The 18,660-nt window shown below is 40.4% G+C and overlaps 1 protein-coding gene and 1 long non-coding RNA gene across 2 annotated transcripts in view; one reads left to right on the top strand and one right to left on the bottom strand.

The window, feature by feature from the left end:
- Window positions 1–708: 708 nt before the first annotated feature.
- Window positions 709–17,138, bottom strand: LOC117092167. The gene is made up of 3 exons (XR_004440655.1): window positions 17,014–17,138; window positions 10,017–10,083; window positions 709–2,145 (listed from the first exon to the last, which is right to left on the bottom strand). It is a non-coding gene; the product is annotated as an uncharacterized LOC117092167 (long non-coding RNA).
- Window positions 12,419–18,660, top strand: part of LOC117092165 (uricase) — a 91,431-nt gene continuing 85,189 nt past the window's right edge. Inside the window, exon 1 of the mRNA XM_033225422.1 lies at window positions 12,419–12,632. Coding sequence (XP_033081313.1) covers window positions 12,582–12,632 — 51 coding nt within the window. The 5' untranslated portion in view covers window positions 12,419–12,581. The remainder of the gene's footprint in view (window positions 12,633–18,660) is intronic.

The following is an 18,660-nucleotide window of genomic DNA, read 5'->3' as shown; positions in this document are numbered from 1 at the left end:
TTAAGAACACAGGTTTTAGAATCAGCCACATCTGGGTTCCAGTCCCAGCTCATCCTCAGTAGCTGTGTGATCTTGGGCAAGTCCCTTAACTTCTCTAGGCCCCTGTTTCTTTCTTCTGTAAACATGTAGATAATAAAATCACCTAGCCTTTGGGGTTGTTGTGATGAGTAGATGAGATAAAAAATGCATGGAAAAGCTCTTAGCATAATCTATCTAGCACTCATATGTTCTCACTAAATATCTCCAATTGTTAGTGTTTATTATTATAATCAGAAGATTTCCCAAAGAAAACAAGAACTAAGGTGGACCTGCCTCATGTTTGAGCTGAGGGCAAGCCCTATCTCGTTAGTTGCTGATACTCAGGATAAGAGAAGACCAGTGATGCCTCAGTTGGAGACCTACTCAATAACTTTGAGTAAACGCATGTAATTTCATTTATGTATTTATTCATCAAATATTTTTTGTATGCATTCTCAATGATGGCTCATGTGTGATTTACCAGGAATACAAAGGTAAGTAAAAACACTTGGAGTCTTCCTTCAGACTACTGGAAATGACAGATGTCTGAAAAATGATTATATAAAGATATATCATTATTATAATTGGTATTATGAAGGAGAGTGCTGTGTCTTCAGAGTCTATAATAAGGAAACACCTGCTTAGTTCAGGAAGACTTTCCTGAGAAAGTGATTTATGAGCTGATATCGAATGGACTGGATAGGAGGGGAGGAGTATGGAAGGATGTTTTGGCAGGTGGAATAGCATACATGAAGGCTCAATTTGGTATGCCCGAGGCCCTGAGAAACCAATGTGGATGGAGTACAGAGAGAGTGGAGGCATATCCATGAGTCTGTAAGCAGGGCTTTGGGGTAGTGGAAGGATTGAGATCTTTATCCTAGGAATGTTAATGGTATACCATTAAAAGGGTTTAAGTAGGGGCATGACATGGTCAGATCTGTGTCTGAAAGAGCACTCTAGCTGTAGTATGGGGAGGATCAAGAGTACTAGTAGAGAGGTGTCTCTGTGATTGATTGTGTAGCCAAGTGATTGAAGGGACTGAACTCAGTGGAGTTTAAACGTAAAAAGATTCTAGTTTTGTTGCTGACCACAATCTTCAAATGTGCTGATAATATTTCCCTTCAAATTCCTTAAAATCTTCAGCAGATTATCGTAGCTTCTGTATTACTTTCTGTTATTAAAAGTCCAGTCTGACCTAGTCCTATCTTATATATGTCCAACTTAAACCTTTCCTTCACCCTTCCCTCAGTGTCCTTCCAGTCCAATCATGTGTCAAGGACTGAGGGACATCCTTGGAAGTGGAGTTGGCAGATGGTCTGTGCTTTTACTCTTCTCTATTATAGGTTTTGCTTTGTTCCCTGGCCTGTGGAGCTGAGTGGAGGACTGGGGACAAGTCACAAATGTCTCCCACTTAATGTGAGCTGCTGTTGATATACTTGGTTTGGAAGGCATCCGCATGCTGCCGCTATCTGATGAGGCATTCTTCAGGAAGCCATACAAGGGACTCTGCACAGTTCCCTGATGTAGGACAGGCCCACCTCTTCTGATACCTTCTTTAGCAATGTGCTCCCTAGCCTCTTGGTGTTGGGGTCCCATCATTTGGTGCACAGACCCCTTGGGCAGGTACCAGCAATTAACTTCAAGCTTGGCTTTCTTCCTCAGTGTCTTCTGGAAAATCCAAGCATCTTGCTCCAATCCAAGTGGCACCTCAACTGGTGCCACTTCTTTTTGTTCTCCAGTACTTGTTTTTCTCCTGTTTGGGTTAGTGCCGAGAGAGATTAGCAACTCCACTGCCTACATAGATGTCCAACCCAACAATGAGATGCTTTTATCTCCTTCATATCAGTATATCTAGTCCTTACAAGTAATTTTACTGGGTTCCTTAACTTGGCTTTGAGGGAGAGGAAGAGCCACATTACTTGTCCCCAGTGACTCCCATATGTTCCTCTAGTTTACGTACAACACATAATATGTAGATAACGCAGTAGGGAGAAGGAAAGGATGGGATACTGATGCTTGGAGGAGCAATGCCAGTTCTGTTGCCTCTCAGTAGCTCACCGATTCTGTTTAAATGATGGGGGTTCCTTGATGTGTATTGTCTTCAGCTTTGGAGCATTGGTGGCAATTCTGAGAACACGGGAAAAGAATAGTTTACCATTCTGAATTATTAAATGTGGGAGAAGAGAGTCAATGATGATTCCCCATTTCTGACTGAGAAAATGGAAGGATGGTGAGATAGGGAAAAAAGTCAAGAGGATTAAGTTGTTAGGATAGAAAGGAAGCCCTGAATTTGATTTTGCACATTTCAAATGTGAGGTACTTTTTGAACATATAACTAAAATTATAAATAGGCACTTGGACATGTAGCCTGGAGCTCCAAAAAGTCTGAGCTAGAGGTATAACTGTGGGAGTTACTGTTGTATAGATAATAATCAAGGGCATCAATAGGTATATAACTCCCTAAGGAGGGCATAGAGTAAGAAGAACAGTAGGTCTAGTATTAAGGAATTCCAACAATTAAAGGCTGAATAGAGAACGAAAAGTTGGCAAAAGAAACTAAGAAAGAATGGTAGAAGGTAAACAAGGAGGGTGCTAAAGGGTCAGGTAAGCCTGGGTGGCAGAGCGAGACGCTGTCTCAAAGAAACAAACAAACAAACAAACAAACAAAAAAACCAACAAAACGTGTAGAGAGCAGACACATTCTTTATGTTTGTCTGTGGAGGGGAGGACAAGGATAGGGTGATAGCATAAGAAGGAAGTGGGGTTGAGGGAGTATCTTTATGGATCAGACTATGTTTGAAAGCTGATAGGAAGGATCCAGTATGGGGGACCAGGAGGAGCAGGAATTGAACATGCAAGAGAGAAGGCAGGTGGGGTGGAATTCAGAGCACAGCAGGAGAAACTGGCCTTAGGGAAAAAGGAGAGCAGGAAAGGGTTGGTAAAATTTTACGCAGGTGTATAGGTTTCAGTTTGTGGAAATTGAGGGAGTTTCTGACCCATTTGTATAGTAGAGGTGAAGTTGTAGGGAGATATTTTAGCTACACTAAAAACAAAGAGCATTCACTATTACTGCTTTATGGTCATCTTAAAAGCCTTCAAATTTCAAATTCCATTTAGCTGTGACATTTTCCAAGGTAACATGTCTCTTTCCCCATGTATTGTTCCACATTTGCTGAAATAGGCCAGGTGCAGTGGCTTACACCTGCAATCGCAGCACTTTGGGAGGCCAAGGCAGGAGGATCACTTGAGGCTGAGAGTGCAAGACTAGCCTCAAGTGAGGCTGTGTCTACCACAATATAGTGAGACCCTGTGTCTACCAAAACAATTTTTTTAGCTGGATGTGGTGGTTTACACCTGTAGTTCTAGCTACTCAGGAGGTTGAGGCAGGAGGATCACTTGAGTTTGAGGCTGCAGTGAGCTATGATCACACCACTGCACTCCAGCCTGGGCAACACAGAAATATCCTGTTTTAAACATAAGTGAAGATTTAAAACATTTTAAATGCTAAAACAGAAGGTTTTTTTTTTTTTTTTTTTTTTTTTGTAGCCAGTATTAGTTTACTCATTAATACACATCCCAACAAAAGCTAACCCTATGAGATTAGGAAGGAGGGCAAAGTATTTCAGTGATCTTAGTAGTTTAAAGGCTTGGTTCTATCTTTGACCATAGACTTTAGTGCCAGGGCTTATTTTCAAGACTGCCATAAAATAGAATGTCCTTAGTCAACTTGTAATAAGCAAAAACTACAGAGAAACTTTGGATTTCTAAGCATCTTACCATAGAAATAAAGTTGGAAACTCCTGAACAACTATAACATATCACGTTATAAAACATCAAAGTGACCAGCATGCCTAGAAAATCAGGACAGTGAGTTTTGTATGGCCCCAATTTCAACTGGACTTACAGACCTAGTGATGAAAGGATAAATTATTTAAATTTTCTTTAACAGAAGTCAGTTTCCAAGGACAGTAGACTCCTCTTACCTATGATTTTGCTTTCTGCACTTTCGTTTACCTGAAGTCAACGATGGTCCGAAAATGGGTAAATACAGCACAAGATATTTTGAGAGAGAGGGAGACCACATTCTCATTACTTTTATTACAGTATATTGTTATAATTGTTGTATTTTATTAGTCATTGTTATTAATCTCTCACTGTGCCTAATTTATAAATTAAACTTTACCACAGGTATGTATGAATTAAAAAAAACAGTGTATATAGGGTTTGGTACTATCTGTAGTTTCAGGCATTCACTGGGGGTCTTGGAACGTATCACCAGTATAAGGGGGGGACTATTATAAATGAGATGGGACTCTCTGACATGTATCTGATTAGTAAACCTTGTAGTTCTGATCCCAAGAAATAAGACTGACTGAAAACATAAATACTAATTCATGAAGTAAGTGGACTCATTAATTAGTTCTAATTCCCCAAGCTAGGTGGGGCAAAATTGTTTTTCACAAAGTTCAAGAGTCGTTTTTTTTGTGGGGGAGGGGGTGGGGAAGATGGAGTCTTGCTCTGTTGTCCAGGCTGTCGTACAGTGGTGCGTTCTCAGCTCAGTGCAGCCTTGACCTTGCAAACTCAAGCAATCCTCTCACCTCAGTGGAGTAGTCAGGACTACAAGTGCACGCCACCATGCCCTGCTAATTTTTTTTTTCCCCATAGAGACAGGGTTTCGCCATGTTGGCCAGGCTGGTCTTGAACTCCCAAGCTCAAGTGAGCTGCCCACCTCAGCGTCCCAACGTGCTGGGATGACAGGCGTAAGCCATTGCTCGCAGCCAAGACTCTTTTAACTGCTGCTTTCCTCCTAAAGGGGAGTTCCCTTCCTGTCTCGCTACTTCAAATTAGGTAACCTCTTTTGAATCATATTTAATTATTTCCCCCTTACTAACCTCTTGCACGAAAAGGTATGTTGAAATGTTGCTGGGTAGGTTGGTATTCTGTTTATCCTATTTCCCTCTTTCATTTATTGATTCCTTAAGGGTAATTCTCTATTGCAGTGGTTTTGAATTGCTTCTTATGTCCTGAAAATTACTTCACTAAAGAACTTGGATCCTACTATGGTGGCAACAAATAAAACTCCTGCTTACATACGTTCTATTATTATACTTCTTATTTACTGGATTATTGTAATGATTAAAAACATTGTGATACTATGGTAGGGAGTACATTTTGTTGGAATAATAATGGCAACTAGCATTTATTTAGCTCTTTTTAAGATCAAACAATGTTCTATGTGCTTTGCATCTGTGACTGATTTAATCCTCTCACCAATCTAATGGGTTGGGTACTATTAGGGGCCTCATTTTTACAGATTAGGTATCTGAGGCACAGAGAGGTTAAAGGTCTTGTGGAGTCACGCAACCAGAGCCAGTATCTACACCCAGGCCATCTGGTTCCTGAGCCCATATTCCTAGGGGCTATGCTATGAAATGATTCACTATATAAAACCAAGTATTTCATTAGTAATTAAGCATATAGTATTTTGGAGTATGGATTTTACCACTACAGATCTGAAATGAAGATAGATTAAAAATTTGCAGAAACAATATGGGCAAATAAGGGAGACAGAAAATGGTACATTGGTACATTAAGCGTGCAAGTGACCATGGGGATTAAGGAGAGTGAATATTTGGAAATTTTAATGAAACCATGTGTCCCTCCCCATTGATAATCTGCATACCGCTGGTAGTGAGCTACTGCTTTAGTAAACATCCTTCCTTACTACACCTGCTATGTATGATTCCGGGCAAAGCGGGCCCTTGGGGAATGTTGATATCTGCTATAACTTGGTTTATCTGACTCCTTCAAACTTCTGGTTGAAATTTGATTCTCAGGGTTGGAGGTGGGGCCTATTGGGAGGTGTTTGGGTCATGGGGATAGATCCCTTATGAATGGCTTGGTGCTGTCTTCATGGTAATGAATGAGTCCTCACTCTCTTAGTTTCCGGGAGAGCTGGTTGTTGAACATGGCCTCTCCCTTTCCTCTCTCTTGCTTCTCTCAATATGTGATCTCTGCACAGCTGGCTCCCCTTCACCTTCTACTATGAGTGGAAACAGCCTGAAGCCCTCACCAGAAGGAGACGCCATCACCATGCTTCTTGTACAACCTGCAGAACCATGAGGCAAATAAACTTCTTTTTAAAATAAATTACCTTGAAGAGGTCCTTTACATCCCTTGTAAGTTGGATTCCTAGGTATTTGATTCTCTTTGAAGCAATTGTGAATGGAAGTTCATTCATGATTTGGCTCTCTGTTTGTCTGTTACTGGTGTATAAGAATGCTTGTGATTTTTGCACATTAATTTTGTATCCTGAGACTTTGCTGAAGTTGCTTATCAGCTTAAGGAGATTTTGGGCTGAGACAATGGGGTTTTCTAAATATACAATCATGTCATCTGCAAACAGGGACAATTTGATTCCTTCTTTTCCTAACTGGATACCCTTTATTTCTTTCTCTTGCCTGATTGCCCTAGCCAGAACTTCCAATACTATGTTGAATAGGAGTGGTGAGAGAGGGCATCCCTGTCTTGTGCCAGTTTTCAAAGGGAATTTTTGCAGTTTTTGCCCATTCAGTATGATATTGGCTGTGGGTTTGTCATAAATAGCTCTTATTATTTTGAGGTACGTTCCATCAATACCGAATTTATTGAGCGTTTTTAGGATGAAGGGCTGTTCAGTGAAATAAAAGAGGACACTAACAAATGGAAGAACATACCATGCTCATGGATAGGAAGAATCAATATCGTGAAAATGGCCATACTGCCCAAGGTTATTTATAGATTCAATGCCATCCCCATCAAGCTACCAATGAGTTTCTTCACAGAATTGGAAAAAACTGCTTTAAAGTTCATATGGAACCAAAAAAGAGCCCGCATTGCCAAGACAATCCTAAGTCAAAAGAACAAAGCTGGAGGCATCACGCTACCTGACTTCAAACTATACTACAAGGCTATAGTAACCAAAACAGCATGGTACTGGTACCAAAACAGAGATATAGACCAATGGAACAGAACAGAGTCCTCAGAAATAATACCACACATCTACAGCCATCTGATCTTTGACAAACCTGAGAGAAACAAGAAATGGGGAAAGGATTCCCTATTTAATAAATGGTGCTGGGAAAATAGGCTAGCCATAAGTAGAAAGCTGAAACTGGATCCTTTCCTTACTCCTTATACGAAGACTAATTCAAGATGGATTAGAGACTTAAATGTTAGACCTAATACCATAAAAATCCTAGAAGAAAACCTAGGTAGTACCATTCAGGACATAGGCATGAGCAAGGACTTCATGTCTAAAACACCAAAAGCAACGGCAGCAAAAGCCAAAATTGACAAATGGGATCTAATTAAACTAAAGAGCTTCTGCACAGCAAAAGAAACTACCATCAGAGTGAAGAGGCAGCCTACAGAATGGGAGAAAATTTTTGCAATCTACTCATCTGACAAAGGGCTAATATCCAGAATCTACAAAGAACTCAAACAAATTTACAAGAAAAAAAAAACAACCCCATCAAAAAGTGGGCAAAGGATATGAACAGACATTTCTCAAAAGAAGACATTCATACAGCCAACAGACACTTGAAAAAATGCTCATCATCACTGGCCATCAAAGAAATGCAAATCAAAACCACAATGAGATACCATCTCACACCAGTTAGAATGGCAATCATTAAAAAGTCAGGAGACAACAGGTGCTGGAGAGGATGTGGAGAAATAGGGACACTTTTACACTGTTGGTGGGATTGTAAACTAGTTCAACCATTATGGAAAACAGTATGGCGATTCCTCAAGGATCTAGAACTAGATGTACCATATGACCCAGCCATCGCACTACTGGGTATATACCCAAAGGATTATAAATCATGCTGCTATAAAGACACATGCACATGTATGTTTATTGCGGCACTATTCACAATAGCAAAGACTTGGAATCAACCCAAATGTCCATCTGTGACAGACTGGATTAAGAAAATGTGGCACATATACACCATGGAATATTATGCAGCCATAAAAAAGGATGGGTTTGCGTCCTTTGTAGGGACATGGATGCAGCTGGAAACCATCATTCTTAGCAAACTGTCACAAGAACAGAAAAACCAGACACCACATGTTCTCACTCATAGGTGGGAACTGAACAATGACATCACTTGGACTCGGGAAGGGGAACAGCACACATCGGGGCCTATCATGGGGAGGGGGGAGGGGGAGGGATTGCATTGGGAGTTATATAAATGATGAATTGATGGGTGCTGACGAGTTGATGGGTGCAGCACACCAACATGGCACAAGTATACATATGTAACAAACCTGCACGTTATGCACATGTACCCTAGAACTTAAAGTATAATATAAATAAATAAATAAATAAATAAATAAATACATTACCCAGGCCAGGTGCGATGGCTCATGCCTGTAATGCTAACACTTTGGGAGGCTGAGGTGGGCAGACGACTTGAGGTCAGGAGTTTGAGACCAGCCTGGCCAATCTGGTGAAACCCTGTCTCTACCAAAAATACAAAAATTAGCTGAGTGTGGTGGTAGGTGCCTGTAGTCCCAGCTACTCGGGAGGCTGAGGCAGGAAGATGGCTTGAACCTGGAAGGTGGAGGTTGCAGTGAGCCGAGATCATGCCACTGCACTCCAGCCTGGGCCAGTCTCAAAAATAAATAAATAAAATAAAATAAATTACCCAGCCTCAGATATTCCTTTAGAGTAATCCAAATGGACTAAGACAGTGTCTGATTGGAAAGTTCATTAGTTCTTTCACTCACTTAACACCCATTTTTTCAGAACCTGTCCCTAAAAGCTCACAGACTTGTAGGGGAGACAAACATAAAAACAAATGATTACAACACAGTAAAATAAAAACTAGAGGCATGTGCAAGATATACAGTGGGGAAACTGAGATGAAGAAAAAAAAATGGTGGAGGAAAGAGTGTTAGGGAGAAAAGGGTACCCTAGAAGTTTCCCTAAAGAGGAGGTGTTTGAATTGAGTAAGTTCTCCAGGAAGACAAGGAATAGGGAGGGAGATTCTGAACAGAGAGAGCAGCATGTGTAAAGAGTCATAAATATGAAACAGGATAATGTGTTCAAGGAAATGCAAATCTCTTAATATTATGGGGACATAGGTGCAGGGAAGGAAGAGAATTAAAGTTGAGAAGGGTTGAGTAGGGGAGACTAGAAGAATATGAAGGAATTTGGAGCTTTACTGGAGGTAATGGTGAGCCAATAAATAGTTAGAAGCAGGAATGACACAATGAATTTAGTGTTCAGACAAATTGAACTCCAACTTCTTCCAATTGATTTTCACACATAAGCAATGTATTAAAAAGTAATTAAATATATGAGATTTTTGTATTTCTAAAGTGGCCATTTGCAGTGAGCATATGTTTTTTATGCCTACTCAGCATCCATTCTTTTTTTTTTTTTTTGTAATAGCACCTGATTTTCTTTTGGGGACTTACCCACCCCCAATGCCTACAGTGTCCTACCACTATGAAATAAATTGTCTTACCCTCCTTGGCTGAAGGTTGTGCAAGGGATCTAAGCAAGGGTCTTCCAACTCCTTCAGGAATTTAAATTTTGTGAGGGGTGACTTAAGGATAGGACAAGATTAGGTTTGATCCATCTGGTATCAGCACCCCAAGGGGATGGTGCTGCACTTTCGGTTATCCAGGTTACCGAAGTTATTTCACTTTCTGAAGCTAGGTGTTCCCAGATTGCCTTTGATTTCCTGAACTTCCCCATAATGTTCTAGTAAATTCCATGTTTACTTGAGGTAACAAATTCTGCTCAAGTCAGGTGCAGTTCGCTTCTAAGCTAAGAACCTTAATTTATCTATCACCTGGGAGGATGATCAACTTACTTTTATCTGCTGAAAATTGCTGGAAAATTTGTACTAAGGTTGTTGTACTCCTATCAGCCTAGACACAGCAGACAGACTTTATCTCTCTGGGTCTTGGTGCTGAACCTGTGTGCTGGCAAGAAATGGACTTACATTTGCTTTGCTCTCAGAACCTGTAGACCTTCTTCATTCTCCTTCTCTTCTCCCCTCAGTCACCAACCTGGAACAGGAGGAATCTCTACTTGTGAAAGTCCTTTTAACTTTATATTTCTGATCATGACACTTTTTTATGTTTAATATAGAAACATCTCCTTCACAAAAACACTTGTGTTATCCCAAGACTTTGGAAGAATAATGAGAAAGACTTGCAGGCCTCTTATGCTTCCCATCCTGCCCCAAAGCTACTCAGAGGCCATAAACACATAATTATCTATGTGCTTGAATGTTGGGGGATGGGAGGTGCAGGTTGGAGATAGAACAAAAATGAAAAGGCACAAAGGAGGAACATAAAGCAAGTTAACAATTCACAATACTTCAGTAGCTTAGTAATAAAAATGATGGTGCCTTTCAACATATCTTTATTATCATTCTTTATAATCATTTCATTTTTATGTTTTGTTTTATATTTTACCCACAGATGGGTAGTATAAATTTACTACTAGATGTATTGGGTTGCTTTCCTGGGTACACAGTAGCTCTTTTAGTCACTGTAATATCAGCAATGATGATGCTTGTATCTGAAGATGAACAATCTTCATGCATTTTTCAAATCATCCGAAAGAGCTATCAGAAGCCACACTTCCCATCACACAGCGTGTTCATCTGCAACACTGGCTTTTCAGTCACTGGCTAGGGGTGATTTAGTCAACTTTTTCATGCACACCTTCAACTTCTGGCATGCAAAGCTTTCTGTATGCTTTTATGTAATGTGAATCCAGATGGTGGATTGTATGTGGGTGCAATAAATGACTGAATGTTTTAACATGTTTCTTGGCTGGAATTTATAATGGTGGAGTTTCTTTCCTAAGCTTCCATGACTGCCACATTCTGCAATTATTTTCACCAGGTTACATAGATGTTCTGATAGAATCAGGGACCAAGGAAGCTAAAATTTTCCTCTAATCCTGATCACACTCTCTTTCCCTCTCCTTACCTAATTTATTTCTCTGCCACAGAAACTTGGAACTTTGCAGTACAGAGAAGACTGAGGCAAACAGGGAGAATAAAGGCACTGAAAGGAAGGGAAAGTCAGTAAAGGAAGTTGGAGAGAGAATTGAAAATTTGAAAGAGAAGGTGGAATCAATACCCTTAAAATATTTTTAAGCATTCAAAAGCAAACAATTGGAATTAGTCAACAACGACAATAAAATACTAAAAAAAGGGGCACTTATGCCTCCTCTCCTCATAAACCTGCACCCCCGTTCCCCCATCCATTTCCCGTTCCCAAACCATTCTGATACATGATGTTTCAGCTGCATGTTGTGTTAGAGGCCATTTCACAAAAGTCACAATGGTCTTGAATGTTATTTTAATATGCATCTTAGAGCTATTGCTCATTATTACAGTATTTGAATTCCTCTAATTAAACAGAGAACTGCTTCAAATTGCTTTGTCATTACTAAGTAGTGAAGTTATCCCTCTTACAGGGGACTGTTTGAGAGGATAACCAAAGATGGGAATCAAGATTTGGACCCACCTCTTACTACTATCCTCATGATGGAAGTAGCTTATATTCTGGACCCCACAGAACCACTTTCTATTCTTGTTCATGTTTGTAGTTTACTTGCTGTGATTTCTTTGTTGAGATGAGGTCTCACTCTGTCACCCAGGTTGGAGTGGAGCAGTTTGATAATGGCTTTCTGCAGCCTTGACCCCCTGGGCTCAAGCAATCCTTCTGCCTCAGCGTCCTACTGAGTAGATGGGACTACAGGCACATGCCACCATGCCTGGCTAAATTTTTTTTTTTCCTTAAAAGACTAGGTTTCCTAGGGTTACCCAGGCTGGTTTCAAACTCCTGGATTCAAGTCGATCCTCTCACCTTGGCCTCCCAATGTGCTGGGATTACAGGTGCGAACCACTGCTCCCGGCCTGTGATTTCTTTTTACCTGTATATCCTTGGTAGTATTTGAAAACTTGTGTTTGACTTCATCTGTTTTCTTTGGATATGAATGTAGCTGGTAGTAATATAAATGGTAGTTAGCTTTAGTGATGGCAAAGAAAGCCTATTTCGTTCCTTTTATTATAGGTTTGCCTTCTAAGTAGAAGCTACCTTGAGACAAATTTAGCATTATTTTTGCTAGCAAATGCTTGTGACATGCTGATATTTCTTCTTTCCCTCTCTCTTTTTTGATTTCCTGATAAAATAATAAATCCCTTTATTCTTTCATCCAGTCAGCTTAGAAGGGGAATGTGAAAGATGACTTCATCCATTTTATTCTTTGGAGATTTGCTTTACTAATTACCCAGGCTTTGATGTCCACATTTCCACATTTGCTACCATTTCTTGATGCTGTAGTGGATTTCTCTCATAATCTCTTATCCTTTTAACTTTACTTCCCAGAGGCAAAGGACTTGCTCTGTACCTGACTGCATTACGAAACACCTGTTTGCCTGACCCGCCCCTCCTCAGGCTGCACCACCCAGGACAACATGAAAATGAAGTTGCCTCTGAACGGAAGTCAGCAGTACTGCACCGGGTCCAGATGAACGTAAACCAACATGGAACCCCCAAGGCCATGCTCTAGAGGGCCAACTCTGAACCTCCTTGAAGTAAGTGTTCAGCCAGGTTATTAATTTGTTTAGTGTTGGTTTTTGAAATGCTACTTTATTGGGTCTTTAAACATTTGATGCTTGGCATAGAGGCACGAGGTCTCTAACTGTAGGACTTCACTTAATGAGGGTGATCACTACCAGGCTCTCTCTCTTCTTTTCTGTTTGTAAGGGCCTCTTTCTCTTTGTTGGCTTTTTTTTTTCTTTTTCTTTTTCTTTTTTTTTTTAACGGAGTCTTGCCCTGTTGCCTAGGTTGGAGTGCAATGGTGTGATCTCGGCTCACTGCAACCTCTGCTTCCTGGGTTCAAACGATTCTCCTGCCTCAGCCTCCCAAGTAACTGGGATTACAGGCCCCCACCATCATGCCCAGCTAATTTTTGTATTTTTAGTAGAGACGGGATTTCACCATGTTAGCCAGGCTGGTCTCGAACTCTTGACCTCATGATCTGCCTGCCTTGGCCTCCCAAAGTGCTGGGATTACAGGCGTGAGCCACTGTGACCGGCCTTGTTGATATTTTATTTTATTTTATTTTATTTTTTTGAGACGGAGTCTCGCTCTGTCGCCCAGGCTGGAGTGCGGTGGCCGGATCTCAGCTCACAGCAAGCTCCGCCTCCCGGGTTTATGCCATTCTCCTGCCTCAGCCTCCCGAGTAGCTGGGACTACAGGCGCCGCCACCTCGCCCGGCTAGTTTTTTGTATTTTTTAGTAAAGACGGGGTTTCACCGTGTTAGCCAGGATGATCTCGATCTCCTGACCTCGTGATCCGCCCGTCTCGGCCTCCCAAAGTGCTGGGATTACAGGCTTGAGCCACCGCGCCCGGCCTTTGTTGATATTTTATACTCTGTGCCTTGGAAGAAGTATTTCCTAGGAAATTATTTTATTTTGCAGCAGGCTGGCAGAAGTGAAAAAGAGACTTGACAGGAAATGGAGGTAAAAATTCAAGGATTAATTAAATTCATACATTTTATCTTAGATTCTATATGGCTCACAGACAATATGTATAATTCATCTGATTCTCACAGATTATCCCAAATATTATTTGTTATTCATTCAACAAGTATTTATTTATTTATTTATTTATTTATTTATGAGATGAATTTTCACTCTTGTTACCCAGGCTGGAGTGCAGTGGCGTGATCTCAGCTTACCACAACCCCCGCCTCCTGGGTTCAAGAGATTCCCCTGCATCAGCCTCCCAAGTAGCTGGGATTACGGGCACATGCCACCATGCCCAGTTAGTTTTTTATTTTTAGTAGAGACGGGGTTTCTCCGTGTTGGTCAGGTTGGTCTTGAACTCCCAACCTCAGGTGATCTGCCCGCCTTGGCCTCCCAAAGTGCTGGGATTACAGGCGTGAGCCACTGCGCCTGGGCTAACAAGAATTTATTAAATTGAGTACTTGGAAAATAAAGACGGAGAGATTTCAACTAGAAGTGAGCTCCATGAGCACAGGATTTTTGTTTATTTTGTTCACTGTTGTATTCCTAGCATTCAGAACAGTGCCTGGCACATAGGTGATACTCAATAAATATTTGCTGATGAATAAATAAATGAATGAACACTAGTGTGATTTTAAAATATTCATTTTAGAATAAAAGGTGTATTATGTACATCAGATGTAGGATTGTGAATATAATAAAGCCTATCAATTAGAAAAGGACCTTAGAAAGACTTGACATGCAAGTGTCAGAGGAGATATGCTCGTTTGTGTTCAGAGTGGGCAGCTATTTGATGGTCCAGATTGTTTTACCTCAAAGGAAAAATGTGGTTAAATTTTTATTGTTGTTGTTGTTGTTGTTTTTGGAGACAGAGTTTCGCTCTTGTTGCCCAGGCTGGAGTGCAATGGCTCAATCTCCACTCACCACAACCTCTGCCTCCTGGGTTCAAGCAATTCTTTTGCTTTAGCCTCCTGAGTAGCTGGGATTACAGGCATGTGCCACCATACCTGGCTAATTTTGTATTTTTAGATACAATTAAATTTTGTATTTAATTTTTATATTTTTAGTAGGGGTTTCTCCATGTTGGTCAGGCTGGTCTTGAACTCCCAACCTCAGGTGATCTGCCTACCTCAGCCTCCCAAAGTGCTGGGATTACAGGTGTGAGCTACCGTGCCTAGCTGAATGTGGTTAAATTTATCTTTTTCATTTTTACTCCTTTAGAAGGTAGAAAGACTCTTATTTAGAAAAACAATGAATTAGTTCTATTTATTAGTCTTTCTGTGCTCATTTAATGACTGTGTCTAAGGAACCTAACGCATTGACCAGGTGGTCTTATTAAACCTCACAGCTCAGCAAGGAAGTTGTGAGCAGAGCCAGCTCTTGGGGTAGACAGTGTGTACTTCTGCCTACGGCAGGTGCCACACCATCTCTCACTAGAGTTTCTGTTTTTGAATTTTGTGTTTGTTGTTCCCCTATTTTTATATGCTTCTTACAGTCAGAAGTAAAGAGATGGGGAATTAGAGATGGAGATCTGCACTGCTGCTGAAGGGCTTGGCTGGCACCCTCCCTCACCCCCCTTCTTTCCTGTCTACCTGACTCTGAACGTCTTTTACCTCCTTTGCTCCTCCAGTGGCAAAGTAAAAGTAGGCACCAAATGCAGACTTGGCCAAGTGAGCTACCCAGGTTGGCGGGGGTTGGGGGAGGGCACCATCACCTTTCTTCTGTTGTCTCAGGATTCACAACTTCAGAGTAACCTTTTGGAAGTTAGGCTGTGTCTATGGCAGTAAGAACAGAAGTTCTGCCTTAAGCTTTAGCCATTATACTGTGCTATAAAAAGCATGTAATAGCCTAATACTTTTATGTTGCAGTTGAAGTGTTATGGGATTTTATTTTATAACAACTTAAATCCAACACATAAATCTCTCTCCGATCAGCCAGGCTTTGTATTTTTTCCTTTTGTAACTCATTCTGAGTTGATCTAAGACAAACATTCCTAAACTAGCAGGGTAGAAAGGACACTGTGGTATAGCGGGAAAAGCCCAAGAAGGCAAATCAGGGCTCAGTTCTAGATTGGACTTGGTTGCTAACTAGCTTTTTATCCACAATAAGTCAAGATTCTGGGTCTCACTTTCTTGGTTTATAAACTAAGAGAATTGCATGAAAGGAACTACAGCACTGCTTTCAGCTCTCAAAGGCTCAAGACCTTTTGCCTCTTTCTACCATTTTGAAAAATGGAATATAAAGTGTTAGAAAGAATCCTAGCATTGGCTGAGTAAATGTTAGTTAAATCTGAGTTACATTGAATATAGCCAACCCACTCAGTTAGTAGAGGAGGGAACTACATGAGCACAGAAAAATCAAGTCACTTGCTTAGGTCACATAACTAATTAATGGCAGAAACCTGACATTCTAACCACAAATCATGAGTTTTTTTTCAGAGAAAACTTTTGGTGATCATGGTGGGTGTAGAGTAAGCAGTAGTTCTCACAAAAGTGTTACATTCTTATTTCTGCTAAGTTGGTTAGCATTGCCTATTATGATAATCCATGAATATCTTGTGCCAAAATGCTGCTGGCTGTTCTGCAGAGACATGTGTTGGTTGCTTTAGAATTAAGCACAGACCAGAAACTCCTGGAGAAAAAAGGCCACCCCCTTTTCAATCACTCTTTTTAATTTTTCCTTCTGACTTAACTTTTAAAATTGGGCTGATTGTTCAAATAGTAGAGGAGGTCAGAAAAATCTGTTCAGGCGGACAAGAACCAGGAGTTCTAGTCCAGTCTCTGTATGGGGTTTGGAGAATCTGGATGGCTGAGTGGCATAAACTAACATGAAATTGGTAGCTCTCTTCTCCATACAGTATTTCCCTGCTTAGAAATGAGGGTTGTCTAAGTATGAACTCATCTTCTTCTCCAAACCTTGGCTCTTTCTGACTTCCCTGTTTCTTTGAACAGTGTCACTTCTTCAAGCTACTCACCCTTCAAACCTTAGTAATCTCTGACTCCTCCCCTTTCTCTGATACAGCTGAAACAGTTGCTAAACTTCATGGATTCCTGCTTCACAATATGTCCTGCATTGGTTTTACTTCTTCATTCCTATTGTTTTTCACGTATGTAACTTAAAGTCATATCTTGTGAGTAGTTAAGAATGTGAGTTTGGAGTCAGGTAGAACTGGATTTGAGTCCTAGCTCTGCCAGTTACTATCTGGTGTCATTGCTTAATCTCTTTGTTCCTTAATTACTTTATCTTTAAAATGGAAATAATAATTGTGTTGATCTCAAATAATTGTGAGAATTAAAGAACATAAGTAAAATAGTACAGTGCCTAACATATAATAAGTGTTTAACACATAATAGTAATTATTATTGTTCACCCTCCTAGTTCATCCTGCTTCCTCCTAGCAGGTTAATGCCCCTAGAGTCTGGCTCTGACATTGTCTCTTTCTTACCCTCAAAGAGAAGCATGGTCACAGGGTTATTGAAAGTTGGCCTCTGCAGTTGGACTGCCTGGGTTACCATTTACTGGCTGTGTGATCTTGAGCAGTTTCTTAACTTCTCTTTGCCTCAATTTTCTTATCTGTAAGACAAGGATAGTAGTATCTACTTCAAAGGGCTACTCTGAAATTCATATTATTTAATATTAATAGTATTTTATAATGTTTAGAATGGTAAAATGTTTTAAAATTTAAAAGGAATTTAAATTGTTTAGAGTTAATATTTATCAATATTAGTGTTTGATAAATAAAAACTTACACTGACTTCTTGAATATCTGCTATTTCATGAATATGCTTGGTATTTCTCTGTATTTATTTCCTTGGTTTTGCTGTTTCTCCCACATAGAATACAGGGTGGATTACTGGAAGGAGTACTTCTAGCCGTGGGAGAATAGTAGGCTGTACTTATGTGCCAACTTTGATGTCTTAAGAGTAACTACCTGGAGATCTCTGTTGCAAAAAATTCTGAGACTTTGCGTGCTTTCAGTGGGAAAGATTGACTAGTGTGCTTCCGTTGGGCCCTGAAAGAGAAGTGGAGACCTAGCTTTACATTTTACCACAATAAAGAAGAACTTACAATGTTTTCAAAATAAAAATAATTCAGTTTTCAGGGTATAGATAAATTTTCTTTTCTTCTTCTTTTTTTTTTTTTTTTAGACAGGGTCTCACTTTTCCACCCAGGCTGGAGTACAGTGGTGCAATCCCAGTTCACTGCAGCCTTGACCTCCCAGGTTCAAGTGATTTTCCTGCCTCAGCCCCTCAAGTAGCTGGAACTACACGTGCGTGCCACCACACCCGGCTAATTTCTGTATTTTTGTAGAGACGGGGTTTCACCATGTATTGAACTCCTGAGCTCAAGCGATCTGCCTGCCTTGGCTTCCTAAAATGCTAGGATTACATGCATGAACCACTGCGCCCGACAAATTTTCTTAATACTGAGGGCTAAAGGAAAGGATTTTCCATGGCTCTTTATAAATAATAAATAACTTTCTTGTAATTGCTTGATTTCATTAATTTCTCCCTGCATTCTCTGAGGTAGGTAATATTATTGTCTTCATCTCCCTTTTACAGATAAGGAAGCAAAGGCACAAGAGGTTAAATAACTTGCATCAGATGACACAATTAATAAATGGCAGAGCTGGGATTCAAACCCAGGTAGCCTAGCTCCGAAGTCTGCACTTTTGGCCACTTTACTACATATGATTCCAGGTAGCACAGGTCTTTGGGTTACTTCTTAAGTTTCATTTAATTTTAAAATAAGGTATCTCAATACAATTTGAGCACATTTGATTTAGTACTTTCAGAGAATTAATTCTACAAGAGCCTAATCACTGTTCAAATGTGTATCACTCTGGTGGTTTGACTTAATCCCACAATAAAATTAAGAATGTCTTGAGCAGTGGATTCAAACCATTTCCTGCAGAACTCTAGGGTTGGACAGAGATGTTTCTGGGGTCTGAGGGGTAGTGATGCTGGGTGTCAAAGGGGCCTGAGCCTCCACTCCCACTTCAACCAGGATATCCTTGTGTTATCTATTTAAAAATTGGGATTCGAATTGGGATTTATTCTGAAGAAAGGGATCTCTGCCTTTTAAAATGTGT

Source organism: Trachypithecus francoisi, unplaced genomic scaffold (genome assembly GCF_009764315.1).
Source record: "Trachypithecus francoisi isolate TF-2019V2 unplaced genomic scaffold, Tfra_2.0 Lachesis_group12, whole genome shotgun sequence".
Lineage (NCBI taxonomy): Eukaryota > Metazoa > Chordata > Mammalia > Primates > Cercopithecidae > Trachypithecus > Trachypithecus francoisi.
Note: the sequence above shows the minus strand (reverse complement) of the source record. Positions and strands in the feature narration are given on the sequence as shown.